The sequence below is a fragment of the Rhineura floridana genome, chromosome 1 (assembly GCF_030035675.1).
Source record: "Rhineura floridana isolate rRhiFlo1 chromosome 1, rRhiFlo1.hap2, whole genome shotgun sequence".
In the NCBI taxonomy this organism is placed as follows: Eukaryota; Metazoa; Chordata; class Lepidosauria; order Squamata; family Rhineuridae; genus Rhineura; species Rhineura floridana.
In genome coordinates this window covers 108,362,577-108,377,977 of record NC_084480.1, presented here as the reverse complement: position 1 = coordinate 108,377,977, position 15,401 = coordinate 108,362,577, and the positions used below count along the sequence as shown (strand labels likewise).

Genomic DNA, 15,401 nt, shown 5'->3' with positions numbered 1-15,401 from the left:
CGGATATTGGGGGAGGCGCGCAACAATATAAATGAGTGTGCTTTGCCTTTCAGATCCATGGAAGGAAATTCCTCAATGGCATGTATGTCGATCAGGTATCTAATAGTAGGAATAGCCATGTTGTCTCTCAGGAAGGCAAGACCTCAGCGGCAGTGACTGATCTCAGCAGTAAAACCCTATTCTTCCTTCCTGTATTGAGCAACCCATTTCATTGTGGCTCTTCTGCCTAGCACTGATCCTCAGAGGGTAAGGAAAGCTAACCCTTTCCCATGGAGCAACAGTAAGATGGGTTGGGGAGGCAGCCAAGGTACTGCAGGCTGGCTGCTCACTGTGTGAGCATCCAAGGGGATCAGTGTGACTGAGTCCTGGAATAGCTGCCTGTCTCCCAACTGAAACGCTGTTAGGGGAGAAGGCAAAACAATGGGAGATAAAATAAAAACAACATAAAAGTACAGAATATTGAAAGTCAAATTTTGAAAGAGCAGGGGCTCTGCCACTGGAAGCCAGTAATCTTGCCCTTCTGCTCAGAATTGAGAGCAAGGACACAGGAGGAAATGTCTTTCAGGAAAGAGATATTCAAGCTGTCTTCTGAATAGCACAAGGAGTTCTACTCTTTCCTTTCCTGCTGGCTCTCCTACCACTGTGCAAGAAACCAGGTATCAGTATCAATTTTCAGGTTAATTATATGGAGCCTGATAGGCAGTTTTCCAAAAGACCAACTGCTGGGTTTCCACCAGAGTGCTGTACATATGATCAAAGAATAAAACAAAACACTAAATGCAACAGACCACGGTGGTGCCCTTCAGATGTTGGATTACAACTCTAATCACCTATGTCCCTTGGCTATGCTGTCTGGGACTGAGAGACAGAGTCCAACAATATTTCGAGGGCACCATGTTGGCTATTCCTACAACTGACAAAACAAAACAGCCACTAAAAATCAAATTACCTGGTGCTTCTGTCTACGTTTTCTCTCCTGTTCTATCTTCTGTTGTTTCTCAAGTTTTTCTGTCATTCGAGCTTCCCTCAAGGTCTGGCGCTTGCTGCGTTTGTAGGCTTTAGAGTTCAGAGCAGTCTCCAAAGTTGTGTCACGACGCATGCAGGCCACCACCTCTTGTCTTAACTGTGAACCAGAAGAACAGACTTTAAAAGCAAATAATCTCCCATCAAAGATAAAAGAAAGCTTGAGTTTTTCAAAGAATCGTTTCCATTCCATTCCCTCGTAGGTCTCTTAGAAACACATCTAAACGTGACTGGATTTCTAGGCAGTAGAACACTGTTGTGCTGATCAAGTTAAACAATATAGTTTGAATTTGAGAAATTGTCCATGGTAGTAATTAATTTAAAATAGGCATTATTCACTCAGTTCTGGAATGTATATACAAGATAGCAGTCTAATAAAAAATTGTTTATCTAATAAAAATACTTTGCGTTCATAGACTTTATATATGCCTTTTCTCTCCTTTTTTTGTTACTGCACCGCTGTTTTGTTTTTGTCATGCTGTTTTACTAAAAAAGAAAAGTCAATAAAAATGATTCTTAGAAAGAAAAGTTAGCATCTAGAATCTAGCAGGGTGTCAGTAGTACACAGCAGGCAAAGGATTGATTTTGGAAGTGGAATTTCCAGGGTCAAATCTCTATTCAGTCATCACTCATTGAATACTATAAAGAGAGAAGTCACTCTTCCAAAGACTAACCTAATTTATGGGGAAGGGGGGTTATACAGCAAAGGAGATATCTAAAGTGCTACAGAAAGTATGATAAAATGATAATGGCAATGATACTAATAATCGTGTAATTTGCCATGTGTACAAATGGAATAAAATTTATATGCACTCACAGGGAAGCTACTGATAGACTTCTCTCAACTGTACACTCCCACCATCACTACATAAAATGCTGCTCCAGATGTTCCTCTGACACTCAAGGTGGTATTCAATGCTAGTCCAACTCAGAGTAGACCCACCAAAGTTAATAGACATGGCATTAATTTCAATTGGTCTACTCTGGATACAAATTAGTTGAATACAACCCTCAGAAGTGGATTTTCGAAGGACATGATGGGCTGCAGCAGAAAGGGGAAGGAAAAGTGGGTACTCCTTTGGATCCTGGCCCATGAGTCTTAAGAAGCAGTCTTGTAAAGCGAACTTTACAGAGAGGAAAGTAGTACATGACACCAATCCTTTGCAATATGTAAAACATGGAAGACAAAGGAAGAAGTTATCTATTTTGCTTGTTTTAATGAAGACTGACGTCTACTACCTTTGTGTAACAATGAAGACATATTTTGATCACAGTCTATAGCCTTTTCATATAAATTCACTGAGTTGGGTCTTACAAACCATGAGCAAAGTTTCATTCCTAGAACAGGGCTTTCCCACCTCTTCCATCTTGCTTCAGCCCGCCCGTGCCCCACAAAAGGCCCTCATGAGAGTGTGGGAACCTTCCAGAATGATGTCTGATGTGTCACATAGTGGGCTGCAGCTGCCAGGGAGTCAGCAGAAACCAGGAACCTTCCATAAATAGAATTGCCCTTCCACTTGTGTAGGGCACTGCTGGGTCCAGCCCCTAATGTAAACATAGGACCAAGGATTCTATTTCAGGTAAGAAAAAGGAAGTCCACAAAACAAACATATGCGCATCTTCCATAAAAATATATTTTTTGTTTTCTTGTTTTGATTTTCTCATATACCAAAAACATACCAAAAATAAAGTGTAATAAAATGTTGCCATAATTATGGCTTTTGCTGCTGTTGTTACCTCTCCTTGAAATAAATTTGTTTTCAGAACCCCATCTTGATTTGATGTGTCAGCACAAAAATACCACTGACAGAATGCGCAACGAGCTGCACCAGCATACTCTTAAAACATATGGACCATGATCCAGCCAAAGTTAAATACTAAAATCTTAATACTTGAAGTTCCACCAGCTATGGAAATTGAGGATTTGGTGGAAGCCTTGCTCCACTAGTAGGAAACAAGATAGGCCACCGCCTATCTTGACAGTGAAACACTACAGAATCACTGGCAGAATACTTACATCATGCCCTATATTCCCACAGACCACAGCTACACATCCCTCAATAGCCCCAGACCTGGTGCAAAGAATTTATTTCCTATTGACTTTAATGGGAAGTGGAGGATTAAAACAGCTGACTCCACATCAACAACTTCTCTGTCCATATCATCATGACAGGGCACAGGATATAGTATAACTCCAGCACCCCATCTCAGCACAAAGTGACCAATATATAATCCCCACACAGGAAGACCATTACTCAGAGGACAGGGCATGCAGCGGTATCTCTTTGGCCTCAGGTTATGCACACTTAGGGCTTACAAGCGGGGATGTGGTGATGAGGAACAGGGTGAAAGGGCACTTTACACACAGTGGAATACTTTGTGCAAAGCAGCCTGTCTCCAGAATGCTCACAGGAACTTGAGGACATTCCTAACGCTTTTCTGCTGAGAACCAAAACATGTACCTCACCTTGGTATACAAACACCCAACATCAAGCCCCATTACACTCTAACACTCCTGCTGGGAGGAAGGGTGGATATAAATCTAACAACAACTGAGGGTGGAAGGGCAGAGCTCCCTACACAGATACATAAGGAAAAAGGAGCAATTTGGTGTACAATTTAACTGATGTAACTGCTTCTCACGTCCCCCCTCCCACCCCTTTTGCCATATATGGACAAGGTTTTTTCTGAATTGTATTGCTCTAACACTTTTCCGCCTCCCCCCCCCAAAAAAAGAAAACAGTGAGGAGGGGTGACCACACAGGGGAGGCACTTATGCCCACATGCATAACTATTGCTACTGCTGCCCAAAAACTCATTTGTAAGTATTTTTGCTTTTCATGACCATAGATCAGTTGCATGCAGCTGAACAATGAAGTCAAGGGGAAAGGGGGACAATGCACACAGTCACTGCAGTTTACCCCTTCCCTCATGGGGGGGGGGAGGGGGGAGAGGCTGAGGTACAAGTACTGGCACAACTCTCTTTCCCACATCTTATTATGATCTGGCAACAGCTGGCCTGATGGGTTTAGGTGCAGAGGTCCATCTACTCTCTATTCACTCAAGGTCCCTGGTATGTTAGGGGTTTGACCTCAGGATGCCCAAGTGGAAAGGGTACTTTTGCCACAGTTGAGGCAGTCAGTTGGGGGAGGCATGGGGAAAGTTGTAGGGGGCATGAGGCTTGCTGGGCTGTGAAGCAGAGCTAACCATCAGGCAAAAATAGAAGGGGTAGATTAGTTATGTAGCTTGCTGTAAGGGACGGGGAAAACCAAAATAAATGGTTATCTCATTTAGCTGCCAGGCTGTTGGCCCACACAATTGGCTCAGGTGTGCCTCCGTGTGTGGCGAGGAACTTCCCACCTTCCCTTGTGTGGGGTTGTACCCTAGATCCGAACCTGGGAGCCACTGCATGGAAAATGTGAGCAGTTCCGCCCTATTATGCTCCCTCTGCAGTCCTTCTTGTCTACAATGGGTTTTAGGGCTAGGAAGAAAACAAATGCTATGAAGTGTCTGATTCCTCTCTGAAATTGTGGCCGAGTGGTTTGGGAATTACTCTGTTGCGTTTGTAGTGTGGGTTTAAGGTCTGGGAGTTCCCTCTCTTTTGCTCCCAATACAACTGCTTTTGGCCAAGCATGTACAACGCAAGTACAACTTTATTCACCCTTCCTCCTGATGGGTCTTGAACTCACATCTTTGCTTCCCAACTGCCTGACGTTGCTGTGGCCAGTATACATCTGTAACTGTTCTTGTTGCATGTCCTGGCTTCTCCCCTTGACTGCTTGTCAGAAGAGGCTTTCCCTTCCTGGGATGGTCTGGACCCTTTCTCCAGGAGGGCTGCAGGTGCTCCCTCAGTCCTCCTGTCACGGCAGCTATGTGATGGCTGCATCGTGTGGGTTTCCCTCCCTCCCCTTTGTATGTGGTGCTACAAAACAGCAAGTGTGAGGAGCATACGATTCAAACCCCTGCCTGTAGGGATGTCTGAGGACTGCTAAGTCATTGCTGGCTGATCCATCGGAGGTGGGGGGGCACTGCTGTGGTGTCAGGGTGGGTGTATGGGTGTGTTAATGCAGGGGGCATGTCCTTGCCATCATGAGTTAATTGGCTCCTTCCATAGGTGGGCAGCATGTTGGTATCATCGCTGGCATATTTCCTGATTGGTGAGCTTTTGCATGGTTTCCAGGAACGCTGGGGGCATGTCTTGTAATTTTCCCATCATTTTTAGACTGTGTTTTCCACTCCCAGGACATGACATCCAGGATATATTGGCCGTCCCAGCATAATTGGTGTACTCCTCTGCACATCTCTCCCAATGGCAGCAATAGAACTTAGGTGGGCTGAAGTTTAATAGGATCATGTCCACAGCATTACAAAGGCCCCACAGAGACAGCATCACAAAAAGATACAACACCACAAGTCTTTGTACTCCAGACGCCTGCTGCTCCTTGGCTTTTAAAAAAACACTACCTCTGGCCAACACACCCATTTCATTTAATAAAAGTCATTTGGTAACTACAAAAAAAACAAACACTTTCCTTCAGGGAAATGCATTACCTGGCGCTGGAAATTCAGTAGCCTAAGTGCCTTCAGCTCCACTGTGGCTTTAGTCCGCAGATCTGGAGGCAAAGAGCCAGGCAAATTTTCTAATTCCTGAATTCTGTGAGCAATTCGTGCCTGAAGCCTAAATAGTTAAGGGACATAAGACAGGGAATTAGAAAAAAAAATAGATTCATTTGCCAATTCCAGGTTTATTTGACAGTCTCTTGATCTTTCAAGGACTGTGATCCTATTCACAGTTACTTATTAATAAATCCCACTGAACTTAGTGGGACTTATCTCTTTGTAAACATGCACAGGATTGGACTGCACTATTCTTACTATTGATTAAATACATACACATATACTCTGGTGTAGAAAAATGTGACACTTTCAAATGCTGTTATTTATATCTAAAATAATTTGACTGTGAATCACTGGAGAATTGCCAACCTCTGTGAAAACTTGTCCACCTAGCAAGAAGGATGGCATCCCTCCCATTTTCAGCACCACTTGCACATGCCTACACACAAAGGCAATAAATAAGAAAAATGTAATTGTCAACAATGACAATGCATTGGTGTGCCATTCAAATACCAATAAATTCATCCAACTATGTGTTGTTACTTGCGTATCATTTTATCTCTTTTAATCACAGTACAAAGAGGTAAGAATTGATGTTAATAGAGTAGTTGGCAGCCCTGGCATGAAAAGTTGTTAACTAAGCAAAATGTTAAGAGCTGTGGCAGTCTGGCACCAGACAGATGGCTGAAACATATAACACTTCTAAAAGCCAACTAAATTCTAACATAAGAGATACACAAGGAGTGCTAACGCACTCCTCTTCAGTGCCCCTCCTTCACAGCCAAGTCCCTGCAAAAGCCAGAATACCTAGAAAATGGCACATTACAGCAGCTCTAATGTGGATACTAGTTGGAACAGTTGCAGCACTTCTCTACGGTGTGCACATAATCAAAGGAAGAATTTGGGTGGTAGGTGACAAAAATCTTAAGTTTGCATCTCCTGGCTGGGAACTGCTGCTGCTGTAACTATTCAAACAAGCTGCAGCATAAGTGATCATTCCAGGGCTACTGGGCCATTTAGTACTCCAGGTCCCAGATATTCCTGAGGATAACACAGGAATGAAAGGTATATAACCATCATTGTTTAGACAGCTCCTATCACTATAAAATGCCATCAATTTAACCCAGGTTACAGATGAATATACTGTAATGTCCCCTCCAATGACGTGCATGTAAGATCACCTTTGCACACAGGGGCTCTATGTTGGAAAACAGCTTCCATAGCTGCAAAAAGCTACTGGATGGTGATATTTTTTGGCCTCTGTTATAAACTCTACTATTAAAGACTCCTCATTCAAATTTATTTTCAGAGATTCTAAAGCTTGAAAGAGCCAACTTATTAAACCATGATTCTTTCTTTCTTTAAAACCAAATGCATCTGTTAACAGTTTAGAAGTCTATTAACAGGTCAGGCTAAATGAAACCACCTAAGAACTTGGTAGGCCCACCTGCCCAAGCCAAACATGAACCAAATCTCTCTCCCACTATTTTTGTTATGTAGATTCAATGAAAAACAGTTTTGTATCAAATAGCATTTACTGTAGCTATAAAACAAAGACCTACACTTTAAATATTTCAGTGGGACACTTTTTCTTTATTTCTTTCTGGTATTACCTTTTAAACACTGCACTATCTCAATAACACAAAAGGTTTCAGTAAGTTCCCTGCTAGCCAGCTAACAAATTAGCATACAGCCACAGGAAATGGACCGTTGGTCTCACCTGAAAAGTGGTTTTCCCAGGTATCATGCCATCAAGTTGGCTATAGCACCACGTAGCGTCCAAAGGCAGGGATGCGGAGGAGTCAAGACCTGGGCTGCTCCTTCCGGTCCTCCTCAGTTAATTCCAGATGAGGCCAAAGCAAGACCTCTTGACAGCAGACACATGGAGAGTAGACGAAACAAGAGAAACAGACAACTACACAAACAAAGGAGCAGCCATAGCCTGGAATATATACGACAAAGTCTTGGCTCACTGAAAACATTATGCAATCAACCAAACAAAGGAAGCTTTAGCACCAAGTACATAAGAAAGCTAATAAACCAAAAAAGGACTCATGGGCAGCCCCCATCAGGGAGGGTCATGGTGGCATAATACCTGGGGAAACCACCTTTCAGGTGAGACCAATGGTCTGTTTTCCCCAGGTAGCATGCCATCAAGTGGGATGTACCAGAGCAGCCCTGAAGGGAGGGACCACCACAATGCCTAAACATGAGCTACTACTTGTGGCAGGACATGCCTGAGGTGTCAGCAGAGGCATAACAGTCTATTTTAGTGCTTAATTAATGGGTCTGGGATCCACCATACTGCAGCTCTGCAAATGTCCACAAGAGGTGCATTAGTTGCAAATGCAGCTATGGTGGCTGCAAATCTAGTAGACTGCACCATGATATTGTGCGGCGCTGGAAGCTTGAGAGACTCGCAGGCCAGAGCAGTGCAGGCACATACCCAACAAGATAAAGTGGACTTTGAGACCCCCCACCCCCAGTTTTTGGGTGAAAAGATGCAAACAAGGATTCAGTTAGTTGAATGCCCTGGGTATGAACTAAATAAACCTTAAGGGCTCTGCAGGCATCTAAGGAATGCCAGGCTTTTCCCTTCAGATGGACAGGATTGGGACAAACGATGGCAGTACAATGTCCTGGTTGCAGTGAAAGAAAGAACTTACTTTAGGTCTAAGTACGGGTCAGGACATAAAAGATGACGGGTCAAGGACAGCTCTCCCAACTCTGACTCTTGTCTAGCTGAGGTGACTGCCACTAGAAAAAGAACCTTAAAAGAAAGGACTCGCAAGAGCACCGTTCTGAGTGGCTCAAATGGGGGGGGGGTCGCTGCAGTGCTTGCAGCATCTTCTGTAAGCTCCAGGATGGAAAGTAGTGAGACACTGCTGGGGAAAGCGAAGCAGCACCTTTCAGGAAGTACTTAACCAGAGGATGAGACCCAATAGAAACCTGTGAAAGGTTTACTAATAGAATTGAAGAAATAGCTGGTGCCTGGCAACACAAGGTGTTGGGCTTGAGTCCCATCTTTAAGCCTTTATGGAGGAACTGCAGAACCTGTTGCACAGTAGCTCTGGAAGGCCAGAGACTGTGGGAGCCACGCCAGTTGGAAAATGCAGACCACATACTCTGCTAAACCTGAATTGTAGATGGCCGTCTAGAGGCCAGGATGGTATCAGTGGCCTCTTGTGATAGACCTGTATGAGTCAGCTGTCTCTGTTCAGACGCCAAGGCGTCAGACATAACCAGTTGGGATCCAGATGCCAGATTAGACCCTGAGGGAGAAGGTCTGGTCTTTTTGGTGGCCTCCAAGGATCGGCAACTGATAGGGACAGAAGAACCACAGGTGATGTGGCCAATATGGGGCAAGGAGCACTACTGGCGCATGTTCACGCCGAAGCTTCCACAGAGTGCGGCTCAGCACAGGCACTGGTGGGAATATGTATAGAAGGCCTTCCAGCCATGGGTTCAGGAGAGGGTCTACTGATTCGGCCTTTGCCTCTAGGTATCTTGAGAAAAACCTTGGAAGCTGAGTGTTGTGGCTCGAGGGAAATAGATCCACTGTCAGAGTGCTGAAGCGGCGTTGAAGGAGAATGGAGTTTCTACTCCCACAGAATCACCTGTTGCCTGCTGAGCCAGTACACAGTGACATTCAGGACCCCACTCAGATGTTCTGCCTTCAGATTGTAGGTGACTCTCGACCCAAGTGAAGATGAGAGTGACCTCCACCTGAAGGACCTGAGATCTGGTGCCCCTTTGCTGATTCAAATGTGATTTCACACAGGCATTGTCAGTTCCGATCAGGACATGGCTCAGCTGAAATATTGGCTGGAAGTAAAGCAGGGCCAGATGGACTTGTGAAGCTTCACCAGGGTCCTCCTTAGCTTGACAGGATCAGGATTGGGATTATTCAATAGCTCATCAAGCCACATCATGGAAGCTCTAGTAAATATAGATGCAGCGCAAGAGGCTCTGATGGAACAGGCCATTGCATCCTGGTTTTTCTGGAGCATAAAATCAAGCCACCACTTGGACGGGTCCTTAAGCTGGGAGTCCCCTTCTTTCAGAAGCTATTTTGTTACCAAACCAGAAACTGGCTCATCAACTGCCGGGATCTTCAAACGATTCATGAAGTTTGGGTCCAAGGAATAGTATTTATTAGCCAAGGCTGAGACTCCTCCAGCATGTAAAGCTCAAGCCCATTCTTCTTTTACCAACTTGTCTAAAAGGGCAGGAATGGGAAGTGAATGGATCGCAGACTTGGGGGTCCTCAGCACCTTGGCACCCTTAACTGGAGGAGGCGTGGGTTCTGATGGAACTGATTGAAAGCCCAGAGTGTCCAGCATCCTGTGAAACAGCAGTAAGGAATCAGTTAACTCAAAGAGACAGTGAGAAATCCTCTTCCACTTCAGACCACTCCATTCATCCACTTCATACTCTGCCGAGATTGGTGCATCCTTTGGGTCTGTCTCATCTCCCTGAGCTGTGCCTCTGGAGATGTCAAACAGATTTAGAGACAGTGCCTGAGTTTCCTCTGAAACATGGCAAACAGCAGAGGTTCTGGTGTGAGTTGTCAGAAGAGGTTGAACTTGAGAGTGTGGAGAAGGTTGGACAAGCAGCTGTGCTGGGAGTTGGGCTTGCGGAAGGGAGCCCAGCAGTGCATCCTTCAGCTGAGAAACAAACTCAGGAGTCAACAGCTTGCCTACCAAAGGAACTTGTGCAGGAGGCAGAGCACCAAGTTGCAGAGTCACAAACATCAAAGGCACCTGTTGTGGGAGTGCTGCGACTGTCGTGTCTAACTGACGAACTGGAGCAGAAGATGACCCCAATACGTCATTGGTAGGGGACTCAAGAGCAGGCTGACTGGAAGTTGAAGGAAGCAGAAGTGACTGTTGAACTGGCAGAACAGGCACAGATGGCTGTTCAGGAAAACCATTGAAGACCTCATCTGATTACACTGATGGCCAGTGAAAAAGCATTGCCAAGTTCTCTTGACCTGTAGCAAGTACTTCCAGATGCGACGCATCCTCAGCACTGATGGCAGTAGTGGATGACACCTCCAAAGAGGTTGGACCAGTCACATACTGGCAACCAGCTGAGTGGAGATATGCTTGGTCTTAGTGGCAGCCTTGGAGTCGTGTTTTGAGACCTTGCACTTTGACAGTTTGGATCTCAGGCTAGAACAAGTTTTGTGTTGAGGCCTTGTAGTAGGCCTTGTAGTATTGGACATGTCTTGCTGTTCTCCATCAGAGAGTTGGTCAAGGCAATCTGCAATTGCAGCTGGACCTGCCATGGTATACACATATATGGTAGAGGGGTGCGGTAACTGAAGTTTAGCACACACACTATAGAAGGGGTGCGGTGAGTCCAGAACAAAGGCACATGCACACAGTAGAGTGTACGCTGATTTAGGAGCCCAGGCACAAGCACACGGTAGAGGGGAGCAGTGCAGTCCCAACTGTAGGACAGGGTCTGCTAATAGTATTCTTCTTGCTTCTCTCTATTCTGTATTTTTTTAAAACAACACTCCCTGCCTTCTATCCAAAGGGAAAGGGGAAAAGCACAGGAAAACAGGTAATAGCAAAGAAGACGATGAGAGGGACAGTAGACTAGCCAAAATTTGAAAAAAAAAAAGGGGGGGGCTCAAGTCAAACAAAATGGCGACTGTGGAAAAGGGTGGGAAGCAAAGAAAATGGCGGCTAAGGGGAAGGACAGCAATAGAAAGGGTGGGAAGGCTGCCAGAAAAGGCTACCACCGCTCAGCAACAGCCCGGAGCCGCAGCTGCAAGCTCCAGGTGAAGGCAGTTACCCCCGAGGCGGAACCGCCAAATACAGCCACTGCTGTCGCAGCAAACCACCGCTAGCTCCAAGCCCTGTCTTCGGTAGAGGCCCGGAATCGCAGCTATAAACTCCGGACACGAAGACGGGGAGCCTGTTGGCACTGAGACCCAGAGTCGCAGCCACAAGCTTCAGGCAAAAAACCCAAACTTCCGGGATCAACAGGGGCCTAGAGTCACAGCCACGAGCTCCAGACAAGGGCCTCCAGGATCTTGGACTGAAACCCAGAGCTGCACCTACAAGCTCCAGGTGAGAGGCAGCAGCAAAGGGCCATGAGAGGAAGGAGGCTGCAGCTGTGAGACCCATGAGGAGAGGAGGCACTAGCAGCTATTTACAACTGGCCCGCTAGCTACTAGGGCTGCAGCTGCAAGTCCCAAGTAGAAGGGGGAGAGAAGGAAAAACCCCAGCAAAGTCCCGCTAAAAATAGGGGAGGAAACAATAAAGGAAGGAACACCTCCCCTGCAAAGTGACACACTGCACACCCACTCACCCTTCCACACAATACTAGATCTCACACAAAGGCAAAATACTCCAAGACTCACTATCACACACTGACAGATATTAGCTGAGCTAAGGCTGTAACGAAATGCCTATGGATGAAGGCTGGAATGAACTGAAGACGGCCAGAAGGAGCAGCCTAGTCTTTGACTCCTCTGTATTCCTGCCTTTGGACACAAGGCAGCACTACAGCCAACTTGATGGCATGCTACCTGGGGAAAAACATTCTCCTTATTCACAGCCCCACCACCACCATTACCCCTTGGTGGTGATACAGTTCATCAACATCAATGCATGAAAGGACCCATCTTTTGCTATAATCTATGGAGCCACTGCAAGACTGTGAGCGCTCTGGGATAGGGCTTTGTCGTATAGTACAGTCTTTATGCTAAATAAATTTTAAACAGTAGGAGCATCTGCTTAAATATGGTTAACATTAATAACATATTGAGTAGTGGAGATGTAAAACTGGTCCTCCATTAACCATAGTTAACAAACTTGCATACAGCCTCTGCTGTATGCTCCCTACTCACAGCCCCTCCCCTTCCTGGAGCAGTACATCAACATCAATCTTAGCTACAATTAAGATTCAGCACACAAGCTGAAAACTATTTCAAACAATGGTTTTAGATTCTAGTCAAGTGGGATCCCTGCTTACTTTTAAGTGTGGTTAAAGTCTGTGCCAGCAAATTGCTTTACTGTGTTTAGGCAGAAGGGAGAATTTACTTCAAGAAAGAAAAGGGCTGTAAGGAGGGAGCACATATCCTTGCTGATGGCTCTTGAGTAGTACACTATGGTTAACAGGGAGCCAACATTACCCCTATACTGACCCATTCATCTTAGTAAGGGCTGGCCAAATAAACTAACAGATAAAAGTGAAGAGAGTGGAATAAATGCATGGTGTGAATGTGGCCACTATTATTCCACTCTAAACAGTCATGGGCTTCCCCCAAAGAATCCTGGGAATTGTAGTTTGTGAAGGGTGCTGAGAGTTCCCCTCATACAGCTACAATTCCCAGAGTTCTCTGGGAAGAGCGACTGGCTATTAAACTATTCTGGGAATTGTAACTCTGTGAGAAAAGGAGTCTCCTAACAGCTCTCAGAATGCTTCACAAACTACACTTCCCAGGATTCTTTGGGGGAAGCTATGATTGTTTAAAGTGGAGTAATAGAATAAATATGTAGTGTGAATATGGCCAGTAACACTTAAAGAGGTACAGTGAAAAACAAAGGACAGCAACAACATACATTAATTTTCAGCTCAAGCCAGCGGTTACAAAACGAAAGCAATTTTTCACACAAAACAGTATATAGTGTTCACTAGAATGCATCTTCAATACATTTTTATTGCTGTTTATTATCACAAAGTCTTTTGAGTCTGCACCTTGTATTATCAGGAAAATTCCATTGCTGTTAAAAAAAATTAAAAGTTAAGGATGTTTCTTCTATTTTCTTTGCTATAAAACATGACACTTTGCTATGTTTATTGTCCACAAGCATTTCTGTAAGTAAACTGTAAGTCAGTAAATAGGCTGTGCTTTGAAACAGATAACTATCTTTACTTAGGTTTATTGATCTGGCAATTGTGGGCCTGCTGGGGCAGACATAATGCACTTGGTCCACAGGGACCTCATATGCTTAAATGACTACTTCTATGTGAGCACTGAGCACTCTTAAATATATTTTTCAAAAAGCCCTTTCTGCAAGGCAGAAATACAGATATATCTTTATTGAAATTAACAGGTACGGCAATGGAAACTGAAGAAGAGAAGAGAGCCAGTTTATACTTACAGCTTTTTCTAGATGGTATCATTTCAGGCTACAGTTGGAGGAATCATATTTCCCCATGGAAAAAACTGCTGCACATAAAAAAAACCCTGGCATATCAGAGAGAAGCATTCAGAGTAGCCTTGTCCCTGATAATCTCTTTTACTATTACCAGAGTGGTGTTGTTTTAATTCCTTCCCTACTTTCAAACATGCAACCCCAACTTGCACCCTGATATGGTGAAGCTTTACCACTTGATTCTGTTGAATGTACAAAATTGGCGCCACGTTAACACATGCGGAGTAGCAAGGACACAATAGAATTTCATATGTGTAGGAAATAACTGTAGTCAAGAGCGGGCTTGCATGCTTTTTGATGGTGGTTTTAACACTTTCAAAAAACTGCTTCTCTCTGGACAATTTTCCTAACTTCAATGGGACACAGGAAGAAGACAGAATTCTAAACTTTCTGAAACAACTCAAAAGAATGTAATACTAAATAGCTAAAGGAGCCTCATTTAATATCCTCAAGAAAACTGCAGCTAAATTTGATCACCCAGGTTTTTCATACAGTCTGAACTAGGAAATAGGAAAAGTTATTTTTCTGGTGAGAATCAAATCCATTAAAGGCAACCAATATTTGTTCAGGTCTAGAGGAGAAGTTTGTGATTTCTAATAGGAGAACTATTTGTTCAGAAAATGATGCTGGTACATTCTGTTTGTTAAAGTAAGTGTATCTATGATTTTTCACTCTACAATTGGACTGCTTGGTGAATGCAAAGGAAAAAACAAGGAGAAAATGATGCTATAAAATCAACATTTGGGGGGGCTTCTCTACCTCCTGACTTTACAAAGAATATAAAAGATGTTCTGTGCATCCAAAGACAGAAGTAACGCTTATATGTAGCTACTGTTGAGCACCACATTTTGGACCCCTTCAGAAAACCTGGCTCCACAATTTAGTTATTAAAAAGCCTGGACAGAATTGGTATGGGAGAGGGGACAAAATATCCTCTGAATCCACCAATGCCTAGCCCTCTTTAACTGTTATCTTAAAGAGGTTCTCTCTAGTGGTTATCACTAGATGCCTTCAAGGGACCTACTAAATCAGGGCTATCTTAATCCATTTTATACGTTCTCAGCTTTGTGTGTAAAGTCATACATGTCTAGCACACAAAAAGCCTTTAGACGGGTAGGGCAGAATTCTTACTACTTTCTCAGGTTTGGGAACAGCTCAAATATCCCTATACTGGAATCACAGACATCTTGTCTTATTCCACTATTGTACCGCAAACAGACCACATAAGTCATGCCATTAAGTCTTGTGTGAACAGAGATCTCTATGCAATGAATGCTTTTTCCTCAGCAAAGATACAGCAAGGAAAACACTGAACCCACATCCATTCACTGTGAAAGCAGAGAAAAAATGGTTCCAAGGAAGAAGTGGGAGTCCAGCATCAGACAAGTCATTCTTCAAGTGGACTGAATGGGAGAGTACCCCAGCGTATGGACCCCTGGATGGCAGAGTATGGAAACGTTCCCACTGTGCATCCCTAACAACATGGATTCCATAGATCAATCCCTTAAACAGAGGTGGTAAATCTGTGACCCTCCAGATATTGTTGGATGCCAATTCTCAGCTCCAACCAGCATGGCCAATAGC

At 44.3% G+C, this 15,401-nt stretch overlaps 1 protein-coding gene across 7 annotated transcripts in view; it reads right to left on the bottom strand.

Annotated features, from left to right (window-relative positions):
- The window catches only part of SMARCA2 (SWI/SNF related, matrix associated, actin dependent regulator of chromatin, subfamily a, member 2), a 166,370-nt gene that overhangs the window by 99,200 nt on the left and 51,769 nt on the right, over nt 1-15,401 (bottom strand). For 6 of the 7 annotated variants that reach the window (XM_061628942.1, XM_061628910.1, XM_061628932.1 and 3 more), the window contains 2 exons: nt 5,575-5,701; nt 950-1,123 (listed from right to left, as the gene is read on the bottom strand). In XM_061628942.1, the coding sequence (XP_061484926.1) occupies nt 950-1,123; nt 5,575-5,701 (301 nt within the window). Of the gene's footprint in view, nt 1-949; nt 1,124-2,381; nt 2,487-5,574; nt 5,702-15,401 lie in introns of those variants that run through there. The other variant, XM_061628958.1, reaches the window with a different exon arrangement.